Here is a 19,886-nt window from a genome sequence, read left to right as displayed (position 1 = left end):
ACTCTTCCGAAACAGCTTTCACTGAATGAAAATAAATGTAAAAATTCTTTAACTTGCTTCAGTTAACTTTGCTTGGCTTTCCATGTACGCGAACAAGTTTTAATCGGCTCCCAGACGTACCCGCATGCCAGTGGTTCGGTTCGGTTCATGCGTATGCCGAAAGTGCTACGTATGCCGATGCAAATTTCAATTCTTAAGGCGAAAATTTGTACGGGAGGGATTCGTATGCCAAGGTTCCTCTGTATAAGCAAAGTATGATTCTCTGTTCTGATTCACATGAAGATGTCTCTCTGGCAAGCAGAGTGTACAGAGCACACAGGCCCAGCCCCCTCACTACATAAGTGTATTACTTGGGCTAGACTTAAATGCATAGTTTGTGTCGTCTGTGGCACATTAAAAAATATGGGTCACCAGAAAAAAAGCTGTCTCTGCAATCCCGTGTGTGTACGCTTGGGTGTGTGTGTATGTGTTTGAGTGTGTGTGTTGTTCTCAGAAACAAGTCCCTACTCTGGCTGTTTTAAATTAGTTACACGCTCCTGCCATAGAAGGCACACCATTCTTCACCACCTACAAACAATGCAGCACAAATAGACATACAGAAAGACAGATAGCTTTAAGCTGCCAAAACCACACAACAAATTAGCCCTTAAAATGCACCAACAATGCCAAAACAGCACTCAGAGGCCTGCTAAAACATCGTCCTACTGCTGTCTGTTTGATTTATGAACAGTGAAAATATTTTAATCTCATAGCTGTATGCCAGTGTGTACTGGGTGTAACACTCAGTCGCTCTAGCTCAAGGGCTGAAAGAGATGGGACTTAGCATGTGTCTGTTTGGTCTAAAAGTCTCCAAAGCAGAGCTAAAAATGATTTAGTGAGTTGACAGTCAGTTCTTTGTGGCCAGAAGTCTGCAACGCTGCCACTGTCAGCCTACTCTCCTTGTCTAATAACACCCATCAGCCTGCTGGATAAAAGAGTGGAAAGGAGACGAGAGGAGAAGAGCGAAGGCAGCGTGGTGAGAAGAAATGATGACAAAGTGAAAGATATTTAAAAGGACACGAGTTTGTACTGATAGCTCAGGGTCAAATGCCAGGTTTGATGGTAGCTGTCAGAATGTTACACTTTTCATTCTTTAATAGTTTTATAGCATGTGACACGTTATCAGGGGGGAAAAGCCAGCTTAGCGACACGCCCCGGATGTTAAAGCTAGCCGTACATCTGATTCTGATATTTTTGAGTTTTAATGAGATGAGAACTAAAACACCAAACTGATAGCAAGGCTGAAGTTTTAAATAAACTGTCAGAATCGGGCAGATTGCATAAACAGGGTGTCAGTAATTCCATTTTCATTTATCTTATTGATATTAATGTTGAATACTGACTGATCTGGAGTTGATACCTGATACTGATCTGATTCACACCGAGGCAGGCTTTAAAGCAAATTGTTGTCTATTTTATTTGCAGGCTAAGATCTGTGTCAGGGCAGTTAAAATTATAATGACATAACCTGATAAACAGTATATTTAAAAAAAAACATTTTCGAGATATATCAAGTTTTAAACTAATATCAAGTTTTAAACTAATATCAATTTCATATCTACTATGAATAATGTAGTCTTCAGCACAAATAGCAATACATTTTTAGTGCCAGCTACTTGATATGCACATACAGTAGGATCACAACCTGGCACTGGAAGTATAAACTGTCAGAGCAGAGATCAAATCAAACTCTTTATAGCTAAAGTAAGCAAAATCATAAAGTCTTACGTATGTGCACTACATGGGGTGCAACATAATGGCTTCTACACCTCATGTAGTCAGCTACATCCCGAATAGGAATCTGTTTAAGATCAGCAATCGCGGTTTAATTCCGTTAGTATTCACCTAAGTAGGGGTCTAAGATAAAACTGAAGATGCATTAACTAATATATTATAGAAAAGCAAGCGTAAGCATAACTTCTTAGAATGAAAGCTTAAATTAGAAGCTTTACAAACCCAATGAACTGCATTTAGCATCTAACCAGAAGGACAAACAGCAACATACAATGGGGGAAGAAAAAAAAAAAGACGTGGTCATTCAGATTCAGTTTACATAGAATACGATGTTTCTTACCAAGTTTATACTAAACTTAATTTAAACAAATATCTAATGACTGGATTAAATGATGTAGAGTAAGCGTGATCATTTCACGCAGTATTAACGTAAAGAGATTATACTGTGAAATCTCACGAGGATGTCGGCGCTGATGGGAGCTAGAACTATGGTATTAAATTCAGGCAATTAAAACAGGCATGGTGGAATAGTGTAGTGGTGATGTGTCGGTTACAAAACACCAGCGTCATGGGATTGAATCTCAGCTCTGTATTTGATTTTATGAAAATATGTGCTATGAAAATGTGAGATCAAATCACTTTGGATGTACGAACACTAACTGCATTAATGTTACTCAATTCAATCATGTGGAACCGAAGTATGCATTTGAATGAAGTAAATTCGATGAGCTTTTGGTTTCGAGTAAGATCGCTGGGTAAAAAACAGTCAAAATCACAAATCTGTGAAACCTGGTAAGAAGCTGAGGATTACGTTGTGCTGCCATTGTGTACAATATAAAATGTTCAGGTAGCACCACTACATATTTTTCAGGTCAGCTTTAAAGGCTGTATATAGGACCTTAGAACAGACACACCACTTTTGCACGTTGCTCTGGATAAGGATGTCTACCGAATTCAATTCAATTCATTTGTTATTTAAAGTTTAAGTTACTATTTATCCCTAACATTTATCCCTAATGAGCAAGCCTGAGATGATGGTGGCAAGGAAAAAGTCCCTGAGATGATATGAAGAAGAAACCTTGAGAGGAACCAGGCTCAGAAGGGACCTCATCCTCATTTGGGTGACACCATACAGTAAATAATATAAATGTTGAGAAAGTCCTTTCTTTAACAGTTTATAGTCACAAAGAATGGAATGCCATAAATGTAAATGTAAATCTAGCTACATCCATACCATACATGGTCTCAAGGTGAACTCCTTAAGAAGCTATGAACCCAGAACATTATTAAGAAAGCTGCAGAAATATAAGTACTACAAATGGAAGAATATGCTGGCACTGGTATCTATGCATGTCTTTATTAATACGGTAATTGGCTCTTTTCAGTGAAAGCTTCTTGTGATACAGTCTCTAAAACTCTCCTCTCCTAAACATGGCTCTGATATGTAGATATGTTGAAGTACCCTGCATATCCAAAGTTCCTAATAAGCCACATATGCCAAACAACAATTCCAAAGATGACTGAGAGTTTGTATTTACTCGTCATTTGTCATATGTGATCCAGAGCAGTGCTTTTCTAGCTCAAGGGGACAGAAACACTCTGTTCACAAGTACTACCAAATTCATGACAACCCATTAAACCACCTGGCTCTCAGAGCTGAACAACCAACAGTGATCATCCTTTCAGAACTGAATGCACAGCTTTGTTTTTTGTGAAAATACCACTGCTGAGGAGTTCATAACATGGGAGGAAAGCGCAAAGCCGCTGGAACGCTCATCATAAGCAGCTTAACGTGGGTGCAGTTAGTTCAGAGACACATGACTGGCAGCAAACCCCTTTTTGGTCTGCTGCCAGTAGCAGGTGTAGGATCTCAGCCTGGTCTGTGACACACATCAGACAATTCAGATCCATCCTTTTCTCCCTCTTGGGAGAAAGTGATGAGTCATCCTACGTGAGCTGGGAGGTGCCAGAAGAACACAATGGGATGGCAATGCTCCAGTGCACCTGCATGTGAAGAGATGTCAGTCTTCGTCTCCCACAATTCCCTTACACTCACTGCTCACGTGTGCTCTTTAAATTCCTACATACAAAAATGTTCAAACAATATCCTCGACCAGAATGACAAACATCAACAACGCTCTGGTACAAAAGTCACCCATCTTCCATCCCCCAAGCTAAAACTCACGCATGCACACTCTACTTCATGTGCATCAATATTTATACTGTGCACCTGCTGATGGCTCATATTTCATTTCATTATTTTTCAGACGTGCAGAGCGTTCGCTCTACTCCGTCTCTCTCTCCCTCTCTCTCCCTCTCTCTCTCTCTCACACACGCACTATGGCCCAGAGATCGGAGATATTACCCGTGAGGAAGAGCGTCATCCCTCGATATCAGGACAAGTCTGCCAAGAGCAAGTCTCATTATTTCCACTTTTAAAAGAACTGAGTTAGATAGAGAGAGATGGAGAGGGTGCGAGTCCTGGATGGGCAAAGAAAGCAAAATGAAATGGTGTATGCAGACATGATGGAAAACAGAGTGAAAAAAACGGGTGATGTGGGGGAAAAAAAAGGAGCCAGGGTGGCAAGGTGAGAGATGGAGAACGACACAGGCGGAGGGATGCTGAGCGGGATGTTGAGCAGATGAGCAATTTGCTTTAGGATGTCATGTTAACAAATGTGTGATCTAATCTGCTTTGCGCAAACACATGAGAGAAAACAGCGTAACTAGAGAGGCACCGGGAAGGGAGGTACGCCACAGGGGGATGAAATGCTCTCCACTTCTGTCTCTGCACACTGTGAAAAGTGCATCTGCTGCATTGCTCTGAAGGTCTTGAAGGTCTTCCCTGTCACGTCTCCTCAGGCAGCAGCAGGAGAGCAGGAAAAGTCAGAACTTTGCTCCGAGTTTATAGGCTAATGTGAAGAAATGACAGATTACTGCCACCAAGGAGCCAAGAATAGATGGCGGCATCAAGCTCTGACAGATTCTTCCGCTAAAGCCACTACATAATCCCCAACTTCTTTTTAGACAAGAGGAATCTGTGCTAACCTGGTAGCCTTTTACCATCAGTTCCAGCCTGAAAATGAAGCCTTGCATGGAGATGTGCTTATGAGGACAATCCGATCTGCCATGGTCACATAACCCCTCAAAGGTCGGATAAAGACCGCTTTCCATAGCTCTCGAGGACAAAGATGAAGTGAGCTGAACAGATTTTTCGAAGCATGCTGATGCTACAGGATGCATCCTGGCTTGGCAGGGAGCTGGCATAAAGGCAGGCTGCTGATGAGTGCCAGAGGGGCGCACTGAGCTTTGAAGGTCAGCCACTGAGCTCCAGGAGTTTACTGGGGCAGAGAGGACAGGAAGTGGACCTGGTTTGGCTCTGTGTCTTTCAACGCATTTTGCAGGACACTCTATCAGATGATGGCTCATGGCACTGACACAACAACTTTTATAAATAGTTATTGCGCACTGTACATGTATATAGATTAGAAGGAGCAAAATGTTTAGTCAATTTCAAACCAATTGTGATGAAGCATGTTAAAAATATGATGGTACTGGTCGAAAAGCATTTTTATGGGATAATCTTTCGTCACAATCTTAAAACATTCTTTGCAATGACCTACAAATACCTCAGTCTCCCAGTGGACATGGTTTTCCTTAAGGGTGTTAAAAAAAAAAAAAAAGCACACAATATTCCCTTCACTGGAACTAAGAGGCACAAACCTGTTCCAGCATGACACTGCCCCTGTGTGCAATGCAAGGTCCATGAAGACATGGTATGCCAAAGATGGAGTAGAGAATCTCAAGTGTCCTGCACAGAGCCCTGACCTCAGCTACACTGATCACCTTTAAGTTGAACTGAAACACTGAATGCACCCCAGGCCTTCTCACCCAACATCGACACCTGACCTCACTAATGCTCTTGTGTCTGAACGGGCAAATCCCCACAGCTACACTGCAAAAACAAGCGGAAAACCTTGTCAGAAAACGGAGGTTACAATAACAGCAAATAAATCTGGAACGAGAGGCTTAAAAAACATATAGTGTCCTAATGGCCTCCCAGTGATTATTATATCTTAGGCTCATTATATATTAGTCACAAAGGCTGGCAATCTCAATGAAATATTAATGTTACTGTTATTAGTGTTATTACTAGATTTAGATTATTAGACCTTTAGTCAATAGTGCTGATTAAGCTTAGAAAATGTCAACATGCTCACTTCAAATCAAAACAACAAAAAGTACAATATGATTCATAGCAGCGCTTGGCTGAATTGTCGATATGATTGGGCACAGTGTGCTTTATTGTGGTATAATTACCCGGCTCGAAAAACTATACTATTAACAATAGAGTTATATTAATGCACTTGTTCTAATGTTATTGTTTCTATAGTAACAGCTAATACACAGGGACTTGCATGCCAGACTCTACACATGGTCTAAGACTAATATTGGAAGCGCAAAAAAAAGGATGAATAAAAACATTAAAAAAAACAACAATGTGATGCTGTTTAACAAAGAAAAACGAATAATTGTTGATGAGGCCTGAGTGCCAGTGTTTTGTAACCGTCACAGCACTTTGGAAAGTGTTATTAGGATGTTGTTGGGCTGCTCGGTAAAATGATAAGCTGCATTTTCTGAGAGAGAAACAGAAAGAGATGCTAGTGAGGGAATGACTGTTTACTGTTGTAAGAGATTATAGAAACTAACTCGTCTTCCAGGCATTTCACAACATAGCCCATTAAAATTGTGTTTGCCAAATTGCTGTGGTTTAAGCGCAGAATTATACGGAAATAATTTCATTGGCATGGAATCCAGCATGGTTTATTTTCATGTAACCATTCTGTCGTACTATTCTCAACCTAAATATCCCCACACATAAAAATGACAATGTTTTTAAATTCAATCATTTACAAATCTACGGTTGCTTAACACAAAGATAACACAATCTTTTTTTGTATATTTTGTTTATCAAACCACGAAGATACACGACAGCCTATCAGGAGTGCTTCCTCACTTTCACTTGCTGTCCTCTCACTCGCTTTGATCAAAATTTGTTTACCTTTCTGCTCAATGTCGAGCGTTCCTTTTCTAAAATCACTCACTCCTTTGAATCCTTTGTAGACGCTGTGCTTGGTGTCTGCACCTCTGTTAGTGTCAATCCGTCTGAGCTCTTGTATAAAAGCGTCACATGAACCCACTTGCTTCTGCACGAACCATCCGGCCTGTGCTGAAAGTTTGCGTGAGAAGGTCTTCCCCTCAGTTGAAAGCACTTCAACTCGCTCCTGCTTTCTCTCCCACACAATCATTTTTTTGTCATTTAGCTCATGTGGACATGTGGAGAAAGGAAAAATAAAACAGACTGCAACTCAAATGCTGGGAACATGAAAGACCTGAAACAGAAAATGCACTTAAATCTCAAACAAGAGGCTAAGAATTAAGTTAATATCAGTTTAATAAGTGAGGAAAAAGTCTTATTACTGCAGCCCCAAGCATTGTGGATAGTATATACAAGGAGTATAATGCGATTAAAGAACTGCCTGGACATAATAGGCTGTATGAAAGTAAATTGCTGCTTTCCATAACACACAAATGCGTGTTATTTCTGCGTTCAAAGCACCACTGAACCATTTTAGCTCACAGCCTTGACACTAACTGCAGAGACTGCAGATGCTTGCTGCATTGTATCACAACTAGGCTTGCGTGATATGTCTTATCGTTCCTACAATCCTAGACTGCCATGAAGTCCAGTGACATTTCCTCAGATTAGATTATGCTTGCCGTTTAACTCTTATACCAACTCCTTTAAAAGATATTACTCTTATGATTGCTTATAACAGCTACTTCTAAAACCTGCATTGTGCATCATTATGAACTCATCGGTTGTAACTGACTGTGGTTAAGATGGCCGCTCTTCACAAAACCATGGTTAGATACCAAACTGGCAATCATAAAAAAAAATGGTAAAAATCCTTCAGGGTCATCTTGTTAATGTTAAAAGAAATGCTAGACTCTCTACTAAATTAAAAACGTGCTGCTGTGGTGAATGCCTCTGTTTTTTCCATGTAAACTTCTTACAACTCAAAAGCATCACTCCATGGTTTTGGGTTTTATTTTCTGTTCATCATTTTTTAAAATTAGTTGTGGAGGGTTGCGTCATTAATCAGGATTTTTATTAACGATGATTTACGACAGAGGAAAAAATCAATATCACACAAACCAAATCACGACTCGGTTAAAGGAAAAATCGTTGAGAGTAGTCTGTATAATGAACAGGTGATCTCCAATGGCATTCGAGATTTATTTTGTGCTCGAATTCTGACAAACTCTTTTAGTTCAAACTTCTTTAATCGACACGTCGTCTATTTTCTCTTTGGTAAACGGTTTCCGATATTATCCACAATGTCATTTGACTACCTCCTAATAGCGGTGCTGTCACGATTTAGGCCTCGCTGCATCTCTACACAGCCGTCTGCTCAGACAGTTAAGCTTGTAAAGCTTTTGTGCTTCTACTGCCGTCGACGCCATCGTGCTGGTCATAACGTAGATTGCTTGCCGAGTGTCTGCAAGCATGTGCATTGTGTAGCTAAGTTAACATGCGTACAGTGAAACCTGACTGCTTGAGATGGTTGTTGAGTGGGCTAGCAATGTCCCCCTGTGATGACAGCATGTCACAGAACTTTATGTAAGAATAACAAAAATACATACAGCAGCAGGCAGAAAATTAGCAGTAGAATAGCTAAGCACATTACTGTAGGAACATATTTGTGTTTCAGTGTGAAGGTTTTATTTAAACTGAATTTTTTGTGCACAAAACATTTGTGCAGCTGTGTTACTCAAACTGTTTGAATCATTGCAGGATGCTGGCAGTTTACACATCTAAATTCATCCAATTTTGATTAGTTAGAGAGGTGAAAGAAAGAAAGAAAGAAAGAAAGAAAGAAAGAAAGCCTGCTTGTTGGTCTAGCAGTGGGTGGGCGGAGGATTGTGTGTAGCTGTGTGATTATAACCTTGTCCTCAGCGCGGCTTATCTCCGAGACGCCCGGCTGTATGCAGGCCACGCAATGTTTATTATATTGTTTCATAAATAATCAGTGTTGACTCTGAGACACACCAGCGAGGGCCGGGCCAGCGAGGCGCTCAGTGCGTCTAATTAAGCGGCTCGCTATAACTTCTCATCAAGCCAACACAGTCGTAATGCGTTACTACATAAACATTCATCATTGGGAACAAGTGTGAGAGCGGAGTATTCGAGAAAAAAAAAAAAAAAATCCACAAGGAGCACGATCACTGCGGCTGCAGTTTAATGGAGGAGAAGTGCTGATGAAGCCACTGCATTCACCGGTCAGTGAAACCAGACAGCGAGTCAAACGTGGAGCCCAGAATATTAGCAGCGGTGTCAGCATTCTCAGTCATGCAAAAGTGAACAAATTTTGTGAAGCTTCACCTCCTCAATCACACCAAAATCATCTCTCTCTGGAAAGAATGTTCCAGGGTGACAGAGGCATTTCCAAGGAGGGAAAAAAGATGTCGATTTTGTAATTTGGGGCCTGTTTTTAAAGAAATTTGTCTAAGCATGAGCAGAATAAACACTGTTCCCATGTTTAACAATACCAGTAAACATGCTGGACAACCACAGACCCGGCTACATCACCACAATACCTCCTGTTCCTTCCCATCAGCCAGCTCTTCTCTATCAAGCTAACCTGTACTTCCTCAGACACATGAAGCCAACCAACCACACGTTGATGTTCATGCTGCATCACAGGGCAGCGTAAAACACTTTAGAAGAAAGCGCCATCAACCCTCTTCTGCATACAAGTACTCACAGATACCCACATGCTATGCCGCTGTCAATATTAGAACTCTCAACTGCATTCCTGTCGTGCCTTTTTGGCAGCCGTGGTTCAGCAGTACAGCTTTCAGTAAGACGCTCTTCAGCTACATACCATTGCACTGTCTTAGATTTGTTTGCAGATCAGACCTCGAGGCTGCAGCATAGCCTACAGAATTGCAGAAGAGAAGAGATCGATGCAAGACTGAAGGCTAAAATCAAGCTTGACTGTTGGCTTGTTATCACAGACAAACTGGACTCATATCTCATAACAAACTGCATGAGATCAAAGACTGCTGCAATTTTATTTTATGGAAAGCAGGCTCTATGAAAACATTCCTAATAATTCTAATATTTAGTCTGACTAGATAACACTCTAGATAGAAGCTGATATGCATGTATACAGCAATAAAGAATGGTTGAAGTACACCATAGCATTCACACATGCAGAGATTTGATGAGTGGCTACTCAACTGCGATACACTGTGTGTTCTGACACCTTCTATCATAGCCAGCATTAACTTTTCAGCTACAGAAGCTCATCTGTGGGATCGGATCGGACCAGACAGACTAGACTTCGCTCCCTATGCACATCAATAAGCCTTGGGATCCCCGTCACCCTGTCTCCAGGTCACCAGCTGTCCCTTCTTGGATCACTTTTATTTTCTATTGCATACTGGGAACCCCCTAACAAGACCTGCCTTTGTCTAGCCATCACAATGCAACTCTGAGAATCGGCTGTTCACTTGCTGCCTAATATATCCCATCCCATGACAGGTGCCTTTATAACAAGATAATCAATGTCATTCCCTTTACCCATCACTGGTTTCAATGTTATGGCTGATCTTCCTAATTTTTTTAAAAAACAAAACCTTCTCAATGATTTAAAAAAACAAGATTTGAAATGGCTCTACAATTACTAGCTGCCGTTGTGATCCCAAGACCAAACAGCAGAAAGAGCAAACAGCCGACAACATAATTGGCTTCTCTCCTTTCCACCTTCGATCTAAATCATTTACTGTAAACGCTGCATTTGTAGTGACATCAGCATTGTGGATAAGTCCTCTCACCCTTTTGCACAGACAATTTACCCCCTGTGCCATCTGTCAGAATTTACAGGAACAACCAGGTTGCTATTTCATACTCTCCAACAGTTTTTTTTTTTTTTCCACCTTTCATTGATCCCTGTGACTGTTTTATCCATTTGCTAGAAACACGCACCGAGTACTGATTCCTCATCACTATCGTAACATCCTCACAGCAGACACCATATTGGCCTTAGGGACCCTGTGTCACAGTCTGCTCTACCTGCTTCATTTAATGGACTCAATGGTGACGGTACACTGTAGCACGGCTGCATTAGTCAAGCTGTGACCTGGCGACAGTCGCAGGTGTTGCTGCTTTTCTTTTCCCTGCACATCAAAATTGGCCCAGAAGCCTAGAGGGACCGACGCTCTCAGATCTCATCTAATCCACCAAGTAAGTGCAACTGCTAACCCAATCACCTGGCTCTATAGGGCAATGTGGGAGGAGTCGTTCTTGCTTGGTGTTCACATAGATGTGTTTTTGTTGGGGAATAATATCATACCAATTTTCTTTTTATTGTCAATGTTTTTTTTTTAACAATGCTCCTTTTCATTTCCTATATTACTTCTGTGTACCTCATTAACTTGGTAATTTCCCTTGTATCTATTTGGTATCAATGCTGTTTGAGATGTTATCACTTGCTCCTGAAGTCAGAGCTCATTAGAAAAAGACAGAAAAAAAAGTATTTACTTACTAAATTGAAACACGGCAGAAATAATTATACTAAAATAATGACCCACTCCAAATTGAAATATCTCTTCTGTTTTTATAAACATGGTTTATGATTGCAACCTTAACTTGCGTCATGAGCATAAAAGAAAAAGAAAAAAAAGCACTGTCAGGCACTGCTGGTATAATAGCAAGCTCTGAAAAGTCTTACAATGCACATCACCGGCTTTATGCAAGCCTTTTATGGGCCTTGTTACATTACAAGCTCAATCTGGACACTAATTGTGTGTAACTTAATGGTTCCTCCATAAAGTGTATTCAAGCCCTGGCACTGTTATCCGATGGTCTTATTCTCATTCTTGAACTCTTGGAGCTGGCATGGATGAGACAGAGCAACACATGGCTGTGTAGGTAGGTCACTTATCACACTGAATAGTACGCACGGCTCTTAGTCAGGCAACTGTGAGAGAAAGAATGAGAGTGAGTGAGAGAGCGAGCGAGCGAGTGAGAGAGAGAGAGAGAGAGATGGATTTGGCAGCTCTTCATAGTATATGTGGGCATGATGCTGGTGCTCCTTCTGCCCAGTGTGAGCTCCTTATATAAGAACTGAGACAGACAGACAGACGCACATGCAGACACAAGCACAGACTGCTGATACCTACAGCTCAGCTGTGCAGTGTGAGCGAGGACAATGGAGTGGTGATGGCTGATCTCCATATGCTGATGTGTTTAACGAGCTGAAATTTCAAGTTCAGCCTACAAGAATAGCACGCATGCCAGAGCTCTCAAACTGGCCATGACAGGCGTTGGTGTTTCTGAATGAGTACCTAATACTCTTTCGCTCATCTGTAATATTTATGTTTCATAATTAACAAACTGGTCAAGTTTGTGCGCTAGAGCAGGGCAATATATATCCGGTACGCAGCACCAATGTATTAATAGTATAGACACTAATGACGGTGTAATTTAACTGAACTCAATCATTCATATGACGTAACTCCAAGAGCCATACATGTATTTATCATCACACAAAGTCCATAACATACAATCCTAATCAAATAACAAGCCTAGATTATACTTCCGACAGGGTGATAAATACTGTCCAACAACAAGCTTTTAGATTTCTGTGTGTTTCAGCAACTGTGCAACAATGACAGAATTAAACTAGAGTGAAAATTAAAAATAATGTTGTAGGTGTCAACCTTTGGGGCTGACTTCAGTTGCCCAACATTGTACCTCTGTGTTTTCTGTTCTAGCAGCAGTATATCTGACATGGTGAGAAATAGATTATGATTTAGGGATACAAATTTACAGGCTAATGTCTGATTTAGGTCTTTTCAGAAGTAACCCACATTTCAGGTGAATCCCAAAAGGCTTGCAATAAGAACATTTAGTGCACTACGTAGGGTGAAGAAACCGTTATTGAATTGCCTACAGTATGTGGTGTACTTATATAAGGAGTAGGAAGGTATACTTTGGAATACCAACATAACAAAAATAATGCTCAAGTATTCCCAGCACAAAATACACACATCTTTCAGCTTCATTGTGATCTTGAGACTCAGGCGTTAAGGTAAGCAATGTTTTAATCAAAGCTATTTTAATTAGACTGATGAATACATTCATGCAACATTCAGGCACACCAACAATAAGAGCTCAAGGCTAGATTTTCACCACCAGATAAACAGCCAATAGTTACACCTTCCTCAATTTTCTATTACTGCCAATTTAAACAAACACCATTAACATCTTCCAAATCACAAGACACATGCCAAAGCAACACAGCAGGAGGTATATATTTGGCAGAAAACCTCTATTTTCAGTAAGAAGATTCTGTATATCCTCGAACGCTTGCTTACTAAAACAGCAATACGGAAATCTACGTTTAAGAATCTGAAGGATTAAACACGACAAGTCAGGATCACACAAAACCCCGAGTACGTGACAGAGATTGAAAAACGGAATGGATCACAACATGGTGCACTGCTGACCCTTTTTATCAGTCTCAGACAGACACACTTTGGTGTCAGGAGACCCAGGGGAGGATTTTATTTGTGTTCTCAGACCTGTCCATCCGGTTATAGCAAAATTAATACAAGACGTGCTGTCGCAAAATGTGCCTGCCATTCAGTAAGGCCGATTTCACTGGGAAACTTTTATCTGCGCATTTTCTCTGATCTGATGTTATTACCTCTGGCAGTGCCTGGTAATGGCTCAAACTGAAGCTAGATTTATCAATTTAAAATAAGCCTGAAACTCCCCATCAATACTGCATTAAATTCTATGTGCAATGGGTATGTGTCTGTATTTTCATACTAAAAAAAATCAAAAATAAAAATAAATAAATCATTGAAGAACTGTGAGATTTTTGGACTGATGTGTTAGCTTTCCAACAGCATTATTCAAACACCAAGTGCAGGAATATCTGCTTCATCCCTCCACTGTAATGCCAGAGACGTTTAGAATCTATGGCGAGGCTCACTGAGGATATTCTGGTGACTTCTTGTGTTCGACGCCTTACTAAACGCACTTTTTTTTTTGTTTTTTTTCCTTTGTTACCAATCTGCACGGACACACTATGGGTACTGCTTTACTTTTATTCTATGAATGAAGGTCATTAACAAATATTTAAGACATTAATTTAGGAGAATATACTTGATGAAAAGAATGAAAATAAACCTCCTGGTGGTCCAGTGGCAGGATCCCGTGCTCTCATTGGTGAGGCCCTGGTTCGATTCCCAGGCTGGGAGCTAACCCAACTTCAGCAGAGTTAACTCTTGGTGCCAGTCCCAAGCCAGGATAAAATGGGAGGGTTGCATTTGGAAGGAAAAGCATTTGGCGTCAAAAAAGGGTGCCAAATTAAAACATGCGGACCATATGATCTACTGTGGCGACCCCGAGCAGGGAACAGCCAAAGAACAACAACAAAAAATCTAATTATAACAAATAATACCAAATATCCTAAAGCAAAATCTGTATCGTTCTGAACTTCTCGTTGTCTAAAATTGAAAAAAGTTGTTCCTTAAATTGATCCTTTTATACAAAAAAGTGTCAAGTCATATAGAATATACAGTAGAAATACCAATATTTTCTAATCGAGACTCCTTCTATAAGTGCTTAAAAAAAAATCCCCTCACAGAATACTTCATCGGGTCATTTAATGCGGAGCGGCCAGCATACGATTCTCAGTAAATTGCCTCATTCTATAGAAACGATAATCCATAAGAATATGAATAAGTATAATATGAATCTTGCAGGCTAGCCAATCAGAATCTAGCGTAGATCAGCGCCATGGTCTTGAGCACAAAATGTATATTCTGAGAAATTACAGTGTTTATTTGCACAACTGAGTGTGTTTATTCAACATTGTAATTAATAATTTCATGCTGTCGATTTTGCTGTGCAGTGAATGAAATAAGGATATGGAGATGTGCAGGAAGCTCTGCAGGAGGGCAGGGGAGGGCTACACAAGTCTGGTGTCAAGAGGGGACAGGGGTTTAGGCAAGTAATTAGCAGACAGTAATGACTCTCATTAGCTTTAGACTGGAGAGGTAGTAAAAGACTGAGGCTCTGCACATGGACTAGGAAAAAAAAACAGAGAGAAGGATGGCACCCGGGCTGATTCCATTCCAGCAGCATGACTAGAAAATAGTCTATCAAAACCCACATCATTTGAGACACACACACACACACAGAGTAGGAGAAGACTAGGGAGATAACCATGTGCTAACTGCTGAAATGCTTAAAGGAAGTGAGGGAGAACTGGCACTAATACACTAACTGATTGGCAGACAGAGAAACAGAGAAGACGGCAAGAGAACACAAGACAAATGCAACAGAGGACTGAAGGTGTGAATCAGAATTGACTGAACACTTGTTCACAGGTGATGCTGTGAAATCCATGTAGACTGACATATGGCCATGAGGTACTGAGATGCCATATGCACCATATGCCATATGCTCAGGCTTAAAAGCTTAAATGGCTCAGACATTTGAGTAGTTCATAGGCCATTTGCCACAATTATGATTTCATCCCAGCATGCAATCAGAGAGCATTTCTTTTCTGTAAGCTTTAAGCAGACATGCAGAAAGGATCAGCTGGAGATACAGAAGAGTAGCTAAAATCACCATTAAATCACTATTATTGAGCAGGATAATTTAGGCAATTTACTGAATGTTATTTTAAGCCTCCATGTATAAATCTAATACACATGCACAAACAATTGATAGACTTTAGAATAGCCAGGCTTGGTTTACATGCTTAATTTTGAAAACCATAAAGTTAACAATGAAATGTGGAAATGATTTGCCGGACATAGGAATGGTAGAAAACGACATGCTGGGCATGTACACCGGGTGTCTGACCCATGATCTGTACAGCATTTCGGGGATTTTTGTTTTGACAATATTAACATAAACCATGCTTCCTTGCACACCCCAGCAACCCTTGAATATTTTCCGAAGCAGTCAAACATGAAATTAAAATACGGAAAACAGTATTGCAACGAGTTCCGTCATCTTGGAGCTGTGGCTATCACATGAGAATCGTATATTAGCGTCTACAAAAAGCCATATTTTCGCTTATCCCTACTATAATTCAATAAAAAACTGATTTTTTTCTGTAGCTTCCTCCATATGTATAACAGTGGAGAAGTCATAGCATCAGGACATGATAGTTTGCATGTCTGTTGAATGCATACACATAGAACAAAGTTAAGACTTTGTATTTACATCCATGTTACACACTGCCTCCTTCAAAACAGCATCACGTATCAAGAGTATCAAGACTTTGAAAGAGCTTCTTGAAGAAAAAAAAAACATTGCTTACTTTTTAAGAAGACGCTTCTTACTTTTGGTTCATTTTGCCATAATGCTGTGGATTATTGTCTTCTTGGAGGATACATATAGTTCCCTTTGCAGCTATACTATACTGACAGGAGCTATGAGAATAACCTGAATACTTCCTGTGCAACACTTTCAACTTAAGTTAGGATACAGTATTTGCAACTGACATCACTTTTATGTAGCTATCTTTCCCTGGAAACATCTCCTGGAGTCCCCACTCGGTTGGTACTAAGGTATTCTGGTGGTCCTTAAACCCTGGATGTAATTCACCTGGATAACCTACTGTATGTCTAAGATGTCAAGAAGAACAGGAGTCTCCTTAGGACTAACCTTAGGACTAAGAAAGGTTATTAGAAATGATTACTAGTACTACTACTACTCTCTTTGTCAAAGTGATCAGAGGCAGTTTTCAAAGACATCCAATTTAGATCAGCATTTTGCAAAGGCTAATAAGCATATTCAGCATTAAAAGGACATCCCTCACCATGCTCTTAAGGCCTTTGTATATTTCTTGCTGCGACAGTGTTCATGTGGCTTTGGCAAACAATACAGTTTAATTGCAGAGAAACTAACTTCAGATGACGTGCAGAGGCTTCACATTCGAGGATTTCTATGTTATACACATGGACAAATATGCAATAAGACAAGGACTGTGATTGGGGCATTCATATACAACAGCCAAAACTAATCTGCAGAATTTGTGCACCTTCACACAACATTTCTCATAAACTGAAAGTATACCAAAGCCTTGCCTCACCGCTTTCATTCTTTTTTGGGCAATGTTGAATCCAGACTATGGAGTACAAAAGATTCGCAGAACAGCTTCCACCTAGGGCATACTGCAGTCTTCAGTTGGAGATTTATACAGAGAGAACAAATCCATAGGCATAGTCGACCTGGCTGAGGTTGTCAATTTTCTCTGTCCATTTGGGAAAACAAATCTGGACAAGCATGTAGCAGATGGAAAAGTCAGACATACACCAGTGCATTCTGTGTGGCTCTGCCAGGAAGAGCCACAATTAGCAATGTGTCAACACATTGTATTGGCATTGGTGAAAAGGTCTAGCTACACCCCAACAAATCGAGACACCACTCCCCTTTGGACATCCACTGCACCGTTATGAAGCCAAGGCACAAGATTTGCCCTCAGGGAAGCTAACCAGCGATGGCGCATCTCCAAAAAGCTAGAGCCTGGGCTCTTCTTGCTAAGACAGGGACACAGTTCATGTGTGACATATGGGATCCTCCAACAGGCTGAACAGCTATGGAAATTACTGCTGTGGCTGCTGTCATCAGCCCTAGTTTCCTCAACAGAAGGTTGTACTGCATATGGTGGCCTGTTCAATCCGACTGGTAAGCCTCATAATGTCTGCCACACAGGGTGGTAGCCTAGCACTGATGAATTGTATGGCATGCTTCTTTTCTGAATTAGCCATGAGAAGACGTGTGAGAAGGGTGAATATGTACCAAATGGCCTGCTCCTAAATTGCAAAAAGATTGTGGCTGAGCAGCAGACCTGAAGATTGTACTATAAGACTGATTTCATGTAGCTCATACCCAGTGTGCAGTGTTTTCAGTTTTAAAGTGTCCTGCCTTCCACCCTCTGCCCTTGCCCCATGTCATGGAGGTGGTGGTAACATGAAAATAACTGGCATAACTCAGTTGTGTTTATTAACAAAAGAAAACACTGGAAGCGTTTATCAGTGTTACTCCACTATCTGATTAAAAAAAAAATAGTCATAATGTTCCCTCCATGCCATGAAAACGAAGTTACATACCTCGCAGACACTACAGTTCTTACTTTAGATTGCAGATAAATATATTTAATTAATCAGTTTTGAGGAAAACCACAAACTGTGATCACAACATAAACAAAATTAATTATGCAGCCTTAGGATACGTCTCTGCTGATGAATATAAGGATTTCCTAAGAAGAATAATGAGAGAATAATAAATAAAAAAAAACACACAACATAAATCAACCTTATATACACAATGTACATGCTTATATTCTACTGGAAATATCTAATATAACTGAAACTGTAGTGTGCATGTAAACATGTTTGTGTTAATGCTCATGGGCCCTTTAAAAGAGCTAAAAAGGTGCTATAGCGATGCCTCTCTCTGGCACACGACTTCGATTTCTGTTTGGCTGCCTCTAAACATGTGTTTGCCTGTGGAAGGCAGAATGCATAAGCAATATGTTCCATGTAAGCTGCAATGAGACGTAGTTAAAAAGAAAAATAGTCTTGCACTTGTTGTGTAATTAAAAGTAAGACAGTCGAGGCAAGCTTGGGTTGGCAAACGTGTCTAAATATCTAGCTGAGACCCTGTTACAAGCTGCAGTGAGGAATTATGATGAGCTCCCTGCCTTATTGGTATTTTTTACACTGCCTGGACTTCACACTGTCCACGTCAACTTTGCCCTGCTCCACAGTACATACTCACTAGAAGGAAGACTAGCTGATCGATACGCAGCGAGGAAGGCGAGTGACTGTGTTAACGTTAGAGTGTGTGCACACCTACCTCTCGATAATGTCAGCGATCACACAGGCAAACATCTGTAGCCCCTCCGGAAGCTGCAAAGCCACTGTGAAGCAGAGAGGCAGAGTCTTGGTCAATGCAATTTGGAAATGTGAGTGACGCCAGCATGGCCTTGGGTTTCAGATGTGCTCCAATATAGCCCACTGTGACCATTAAAGCTTTCTTAAGAGCCCTGTCTTTTTTCTATTGTGGTTAATTCACCATTAGTGCCACTATCAGTGACAATATATAAGATACATAATAGGAGGGGGAAAAAAACAAATATTGCAGCGAAGGCCTTTTTTTATTTAAAGACTTTAACTGGCTACTTTCAAATCCTAATGGGGCTCTAAAATTTGTGGTCTATTAAAGGGTAGAGTAAAATCAGGTTACGGCAAAGATAAACACTTGGACCATGTTAGCATCAAATGTAAAAAAATAAAAAAGAAAAATGAACACGTTCTTAGAAGTGGTTTATGCCGATGAAACAAACGCTTCTATCAATGAACACATTGATACTGGTTCACTAGGTCATAGGACTAAAAATACCATCAGTCTAAATCTATATTGGGTCTGAAACTATGGGATAAAAAGTTACTAGTTTGAGTATTTCAGCTAGAGATAGGTCTTCCTGTCAAGTGACTCAGCTGTTTGGAAAAAGTTCGTTCCACAACCAAGGTGCCAGAACAGGAAATGATGCATACTTTCCTTGTAACCTGAGAGACTGTACATGATAATCATCCAATTACTCATCCCTGTGAGCTCATCCAATCATGTTGTAGCAGAACAACACATGAAATCATCCAAATACACTTTAAAAAAAAATTCAGTTAATGCTGACATCAGACGTCAGACCTGGAAAAACAAACACTTTGCTTTTCTCCTTAACACGACTGTAAAGAGTGGCTATTTCAGTGAATGTAAACTTCCCATCAGTTTGAACTAGTCTGGCCATTCTCCCTTGATTTCTCCCACCCGCAATGTATTTTCCCCACAGAACTGCTATACACTGGATGATTTTTGTGTTTGTTTGTCTTTCACACTATTCTGTGTGAACTCTAGAGGCTGTTGTGGATGAAAATCCCAGGAGATCAGCAGTTTCTGAAATATTCAGAACAGCCCATCCAACAGACACCAGCTACCATGCCATAGTCAA

At 40.5% G+C, this 19,886-nt stretch overlaps 1 protein-coding gene across 2 annotated transcripts in view; it reads right to left on the bottom strand.

Annotated features, from left to right (window-relative positions):
* Positions 1-19,886, bottom strand: part of dph1 (diphthamide biosynthesis 1) — a 90,237-nt gene that overhangs the window by 46,319 nt on the left and 24,032 nt on the right. For both annotated transcript variants that reach the window (XM_058414067.1, XM_058414068.1), the window contains exon 3: positions 18,734-18,797. In XM_058414067.1, coding sequence (XP_058270050.1) covers positions 18,734-18,797 — 64 coding nt within the window. The remainder of the gene's footprint in view (positions 1-18,733; positions 18,798-19,886) is intronic.

Source organism: Hemibagrus wyckioides, linkage group LG17 (genome assembly GCF_019097595.1).
Source record: "Hemibagrus wyckioides isolate EC202008001 linkage group LG17, SWU_Hwy_1.0, whole genome shotgun sequence".
NCBI lineage: Eukaryota > Metazoa > Chordata > Actinopteri > Siluriformes > Bagridae > Hemibagrus > Hemibagrus wyckioides.
The sequence above is the reverse complement of the archived record's forward strand: the minus strand, read 5'-3'. Positions and strand labels throughout refer to the sequence as shown.